Here is a 7,526-nt window from a genome sequence, read left to right on the forward strand (position 1 = left end):
TAAGTGATTTTTAGCATATTAATATTAAAATAAACTATATTGTAAAAAAAATTATTAAAATATATGTAATAAATGTTGAGGGCCTAATGAGGGCCGGGCTTAAGGGAGGGCTTAAGTTTCAAAGTCTAGGCCCTTACCCTCCCCTCAAAGGCTTGAGGGCCGGGTCGGCCCAGCCCACGAATGTGTGAGGGCCTCATTTTGAGGGCTTTTTGGGCCCATGGGCCAGGTCGGGGCGGGCGGGCTAAGGGTTTGAGGGCCATTTTGACACCCCTAACGTCTGTGTCTGTATCAGAAAGTCTTTATTTTTTTGCACAGATTATCTCGATTCTTGACGTTCCACACCAAATGATGTAAGCAGTTATCTAATGAAGAGGTGGGTTGACTTTTATGCTGAGCTTCAATCGATATTCCGGGCTAAAAATATAAAAGTTTATCCATAAATCATTTTTCCAAATAAAATGTGCTTTGTCGTAGTGGTATCTAAAACAGGTCAAATAAAACGTATTACATCTATACAAATTATGAATAAAAACTAGCGAAAGTAGAAATGTTAATGGTTTATATACTCTTGTGGGGAGTAAGCAAGAACCCTTTATCATCAAATATATATATTGTAATGAACTCCCTTGCAAATCCAACTTCTTTGCTAATTCCGTCAACCACTTAATTCGCATGTGCAAACTCCCTTGTACTTCAATTAATTATTATATATAATATGTTCGTATGCTTTTGATATTGATCTATGTTTTGTTCTTTTCCAATTGATTTTCTTACTTCAGTTTATTCTATTAATTCATCCTAAATTATGAATTGTGATACGATGAATGTGTTTGTAGTGATACTATATAGATAAATAACGCTTTATTGGTTAAAAACTCAACGTATCTCACTAAAAAAAAATCACAAAATAAACTTAAGTTAGTTATAATTTACTTTTTAACATTACAATCCTAAATGAACTTCACTAAAACAATATTCTGATTTTGATAAAGCGTCTACATACTTTCACCCTCTCCCGCATTTATTTGTTTTTATTGCTCAACTATTTTTAGCCTAGATAAAAACTGTGTTGAGATTTATTTGATCTTTGCAAATGTATTGTCTTGGTTATATAAATAATAACTAATATGTTTAAAATCAACTAACATCACGAAATAAATCTAATCAAATAACATCATGAAAAATAAAATACTCTCGATTATGTTTATAAGCATGAAATAATATCTCTAATGTAGTAAGGTAAGTTGTTGAGAATGTAAAAGAAAACAAGAACTTCTATTAGTAAATTATTGCCATTCTGAATAACAACTCTGGCTTTTAAATAGCCATACAATGCAACAACCCTATCTACTATAATCGAAAATGCAGCCCACAATAATAGCCTTGTGGTAACAAACTTTGAATGAATCAACTACTAACGTTAATCCTAGATACTAGGACATTATTAACTAAATAACATATTGTCTTAACAACTTGGAACCAGTCAGCAACTACTCCTTCAAACTCTCCCTTAAGCTAACTGCTGGAAAGTAATTAGCTTAATTCAGCAATGTCACATACTCCAAGTAATCCTCGAAGCTTCTGAAAGGCATCAACCTTCAATGGCTTGGTCATTACATCTGCTACCTGATCATTACTTCCACAATGAACCAAAGCAATTAAACCTTCCTTTGTGAGATTCCTCAAGAAATGATATCTCACATCTATGTGTTTGCTGCATCCATGCATCACATGATTCTTTGAAAGCTTAATGGTTGAGCTATTATCACATCTGATATGAGTGCAAACCTTATCACTATGACCGAGTTCCTTCAACACCCTTTTTATCCATATTGCTTGACATGTACACACAGCAGCCGCGACAAACTCTGCTTTTGTTGTTGATAAAGTGACAATTGGCTGTTTTTTGAACCCCATGACACTGCACCAGAACTTAACAAGAATACATAACCACTTGTGCTCTTTCTATCTTCCATGTCTCCTGCATAATCACTGTCTGTAAAGGCGAGCAGATCACTATTTCCACTTCTCTTGTAATGGATACCATAATTCATAGTCCCTCTTAGATATCGAAGAGCTCTCTTTGCAACTTGTAGGTGAAGCTCAGTAGGTTTTGCCATGTATCTGCTTATGAGACTTGTGACAAACATCATGTCTGGTCTCGTGACAGTAAGATACAACAAACTCCCCACTAATTGCTTGAAGTATGTCTCATCCACAGTAATTCCAGTTTCATCTTTGCTAATCTTAAAACCAGGAACAATTGGACTATTTACTTCATTGCTTTCCAACATCCCAAATCTCTTCAAAATTTCTAATGCATATTTTCATTGACATATAAAAATACCATCATCTCTTTGTAATACTTCAATACCAAGAAAGAACCTCATGCTTCCCAAGTCAGTCATATCAAACTCTCTTAACATAGAGCTCTTGAATTCAGATATCATAACATCATCATCACCAGTAAAGATTAAATCATCAACATAGATACTTACAATGATAATCTTGCCATCACTGCTCCTTTTTGTGAACAAGGTTTGCTCTTTTTCACACCTCTGGAAGCCTTCATTGATGAAATGTGGTGGAGCTTGTTTTAATCCATACAAAGCTTTGTGTAGTTTGTAGACCAAGTGCTCCTTCCCTTTCTTCTCATATCCCCTTGGTTGCTCAACATAAACATTTTCACTCAATTCCCCATGAAGGAAAGCTGACTTGACATCTAATTGCCCAATTTTCCAACCTTTTTGTGCAGACAAAGCAATGACCATCCTCACTGTGTCCATCCTTGCCACTGGTGCAAACACCTCCGTATAATCTATTCCATGTTTTTGTGAGTATCCTTTTGCTACCAACCGTGCCTTGTGTTTGTCAATCTCCCCATGCTCATTGAACTTCGTTTTGTAAACCCATTTGACCCCAATCTTCTTAGCTCCAGCTGGTAATTCAGTTAAAGTCCATGTCTTGTTTTTCTCAATGGAATTAACTTCACTATCCATGGCTTGTCTCCACTTCACTTCCTTCACCGCTTCATCAAAGTAAAAAGGATCTTCAGCTGCCACCACTTGTGCCATGTATGCCTCATCTTCACTCAAACTTAAGCCTTCTCCACTAACATAATCATTCATCCAAATTGGAGTACGTCCTGCTCTCCCTTCATCCTCACTAAGTTCATTAGAATTTCCTATTTCTCTAATTTCTTCACTCTCTCCTGCTCTACCTAGTGCTTCCTCACTATCCTCATTCTCACTCCTCTCTTCTCCATCATCATTACCATTTTCATTTCCATTTTCACGCACCCTCTCTTCACTCTCACTGTTTTCTTCATTCTCTCCCCACTCCAAGTCTAATAAAATTTGCTCCTGATGGTCCACACTCCAATCCCACTCCTTTTCTTCCTCAAAAACTACATCTCTACTTACAACAACCTTTTTAGCTATAGGATCATATAATCTATACCCCTTTGTCTCCTCACTAACCCCAAGTAAAACACAAGAAAAACTTTTGTTGTCTAATTTACCTCTCCTTGCATCTGGAATGTGAACATGAGCAAGGCATCCAAAGACACGAAAATGTTCAACTGAGGGTTTCACTCCACTCCACGCTTCTTGTGGTGTGACATCCTTTACTGCTGACGTTGGACATCTATTTAGAACATAAAAGGTCCAATTCACCGCCTCCGCCCAAAAACTCTTTGGAATCTTCTTGTCTGACATCATGGAACGAACCATATTCATCACAGTCCGATTCTTCCTCTCAGCCACACCGTTTTGTTGTGGTGTATATGCAGCAGCTAATTGCCTCTTGATTCCATTCTGCTTGCAAAAATCATTGAATTCATTTGAAGTGAATTCACCTCCTCTATCTGTCCTTAGACACTTAACACATAAACTTTTCTCTTTTTCCACCAACTTCTTGAAATGCTTGAAACAATTCAGTGCTTCACTCTTCTCCATTAGCAAGTACACCCATGATTTACGACTATAATCATCAATAAAACATAATGTGTACCTCATTCCACTATTAGATGTAGGTGAAATAGGTCCACAGATGTCTGAATGAAGGAGCTCTAGTGGGTGACTTGCTCTCCACATACTTCTTTTGGGTATTGCATCTCTGTGTTGTTTGCCAAGGATACAATCTGTGCAAGTTATTCCTGAGGCTTCAAACTGAGGAAGTCCACGAACCATCTTCCTGTACTGCAAGATTCTCAAGCCTTTGTAGCTCAAATGTCCATAACGTCGATGCCAGAGATGGGAGAGGTCTTGAGAGCTTGTATGAAGACATCTTTGAACATTTGAAACACTCTGAGTCTGAGCCAACAAGATAACATTCTATTTGCACTCTGCTCAGTCTGAATAATCAAACCTTTCTCCGGATGATAAATTTTACAAGTTCCTTCTTGAATCAATATTGCCAAACCTCTCTCCTGAAACTGTCCTATGCTCAAGAGATTGTTGTTAAGCTCTTGAACATAGTACACTTCATTGACATCATAACTCACTCCATTCAACAATAATCTCACGCTTCCCTTTCCGACCACACTCATTCTACTATTATTTCCCAATTTAACTGAATGTTGAAAGCTCTCATCTAGATTGGCAAACATACCTCGATCGCCACACATATGATTAGAGCATCCTGAATCGAGGAACCATGCATCATTCTGTTTTATCTCATGCAACTCAACAGATGACATTAGCAGCATATAATCTTCTTCATTCAGCTCTACGTAATTTGCTTCCTTGTTCAAGCTCGGACATTCATATTGGAAATGTCCAAGCTTGTGGCATTTGAAGCATTCCATTGTGGCTTTGTTGAACATTTGAGTTCTTCTCCCATGACCTCTTCCTCTATAGCTGCTCTTTCCTCGACCTCTACCTCCAATTCTTTCATCATAGACTCTCAGTGCATGATCATCTCCTCCAGTCTTTCGGAATTTCTGTTCATGAACAAGTAATGAACTCTGTAGCTCATCCACTGTAAGAAGATTGATGTCTTACGACTCCTCAATCGAACAGACAATGTAATTGAACTTCTCAATGAGTGTGCGCAGGATCTTCTCAACGATCTTTACGTCAATCATGTTCTCTCCAAAATTCCTCATGTCATTTGCTACCAACATCACCCGAGCGAAATAATCTGTGACAGATTCTCCAAGTTTCATTTCCAACACTTCAAAATTCCTGCGGAGGATTTGAAGTTGAGCACGCTGCACCCTAGCATTTCCTTGGTACTTGATCTTCATGGAGTTCCATACCTGCTTGGTCGTCTCCTTCTTCGCAATTGTTTTCAGGATGGACTTTTCAATAGATTGGAATAAGTAATTCTTGGCTTTTTGATCCTTCAACTTCGTCTCTTCCAAGGTTTTTCTTTGCCCTGCAGTCAAAGCTTCTCCAGATACAGGTTGTACATACCCTGTCTCAACAATACTCTAATATTCCTTTGAACGTAGGAGATTCTCCATAAGCATATTCCAATACTCATAATCCCCATCAAACTTAGGGATGCAAGGTTGTGCAAAGCTACTCGACTCTGCTGCCATCTTCACACTCTCTGACTTTGTGTTTTGAAATCACTGAAAAAAAATTGTTGCTTCTTTATCTCATACCCAATGGCTCCGATACCATTTTGTTGAGAATGTAAAAGAAAACAAGAACTTCTATTAGTAAATTACTGCCATTCTGAATAACAACTCTGGCTTTTAAATAGCCATACAATGCAACAACCCTATCTACTATAATCGAAAATGCAGCCCACAATAATAGCCTTGTGTACCACTTGGAACCAGTCTTAACAACTTGGAACCAGTCAGCAACTACTCCTTCATAAGTTACAATTATGTTACGATTATGTCAAAAAGTTTTAGGAATTCTCTCGTATGTACCACTATGCTTTCTACTGAATCACAAAATTATAATACCAGACATTAAATCTTCTTAAAACTCCAGCCTACAAATTTATCAACTCGTGTCTTGTTCACATTGTTGTACTTACACATTGACTGATGTCTAGAATGATGAAAGTTATAAAACATCTATATATCCGAATACACAAGTGCTCTTTTAGAATGTTCTTGTACTTAAAAGAGTTTTAGTTTTCCTTTATTTGAATTTGGCTAATGAACCATTGTTTTGACTTTCATGATTTAAGAATGTTTAGAATTTGTATTTAATTTAAATAAAATTAGTTAGATTTAGTTTGGTCAAATCATATTTTTTCATCTATTTTTTTTTCTTCCAGGATCGAAAGCCCAAGTCAGCGTATGATTTCATCTATTTAGCATTCACTTTATTGGCATAGTATACAATGTACTATACATGTTTTTGCACTTTGGATACTATACAATTTTCTAGGCACTAAACTACATTGTATTATCAAAAAATTATCACTTTGCGACTTGGAAGTATTTCCAGTCAATTTTTGCTGATGTGACCACCGGCCTATGCCATGTGTCCGGCCATCTAGACATGTGGCATTTTTGAAATACACGTGACCTGGTACCTCAATTTGAAAACTTAAACACTAACTCTCAATTGCGAGTTTAACCTTCTTCCTCAATTTGAAAACCCTAACTCTCAATTTGAAAACCCTTATCTTCTTTTCTCTTATCCAATTTCCTCTTCGCGCTACCAATTTCTTCTTCCATATCTTGTTTTGTTTTTGCAGTACTGAACTCTTCTATTTTCTCTTCACATTTCTCCTCTGCTTGTGTTTTCACATTGACCATTTTTTTTTCTTCTTTTTTTCTCGTCTTCATTCGAAGTTTGTAATATCCATTGCCTCTTTAAATTCGTTTCTTCCTTTCTCTTCTCTCTTTTCGCTTTCACAACACCATTTTCTTCTTGTTTATTTATCTGTTCTGTTTTCAGCATAGCCTTCTCTTTTTTCTGTTTCCTCCGATTCAGGTTTTCACAATCTCGACGCTTTCTTTGGTTTTCTTGTAAACATATTCTACGAAGTTTAAGTGGACTGAGTGCTACGCCTTTCACGAGTTACTTGGGAGCTGTTTAGATGAGCATCTGCAAAATAAACTCCTGAAATTTTAAAAGAAGAAAACAAATTACATTTGGTCGTAGTAAGATATCAAGATAAAAAAAGGAATGATAATTGATAAAGAAACTTGATGAATTTGGTCGTAAGCCACCTTCCATTCTTTTTAGATGTTTCAAAATCTTTTGAGCACAAGCTTCACGTGCATGTAGACCTTTAACACCACAAGAATCAACCGATGAGATATTGAAAAATAGATATATGTTAGCAAGAAATGCTAAAAGAAACATGGTATTATTTGATCGAAATCAGAAATGTTTGAACCTTTTCCTTCGCTTCTTCAGTTTGAGGTTTGCCCAGTCCTTTTATCCTCTTCAATCTTGTTCTCAACTTCAACCGTAGGTTCAAGGGACGAATGTACAGCCTCAACTTGTGCGTGACATGAGTGCACCAAAATAAATCATAAAAACAAATGCAAATAAGCGGGGCATTATATAATGCCACATCAAACTCTTTTTTCCGAATCGATTTGT

The 7,526-nt window shown here is 36.8% G+C and overlaps 1 protein-coding gene across 1 annotated transcript; it reads right to left on the bottom strand.

Annotated features, from left to right (window-relative positions):
- Nucleotides 1–4,225: 4,225 nt before the first annotated feature.
- LOC147501158 (uncharacterized) lies at nt 4,226–6,730 on the bottom strand. Its single transcript, XM_086603739.1, has 4 exons — nt 6,577–6,730; nt 5,678–5,824; nt 5,024–5,418; nt 4,226–4,942 (listed from the first exon to the last, which is right to left on the bottom strand). The coding sequence occupies exons 1-4, from the start codon at nt 6,728–6,730 to the stop codon at nt 4,226–4,228; spliced, it is 1,413 nt and encodes a 470-aa protein (XP_086459865.1).
- Between the last annotated feature and the right edge of the window lie 796 nt (nt 6,731–7,526).

The sequence above is a fragment of the Coptis chinensis genome, chromosome 4 (assembly GCF_015680905.1).
Source record: "Coptis chinensis isolate HL-2020 chromosome 4, ASM1568090v1, whole genome shotgun sequence".
NCBI lineage: Eukaryota > Viridiplantae > Streptophyta > Magnoliopsida > Ranunculales > Ranunculaceae > Coptis > Coptis chinensis.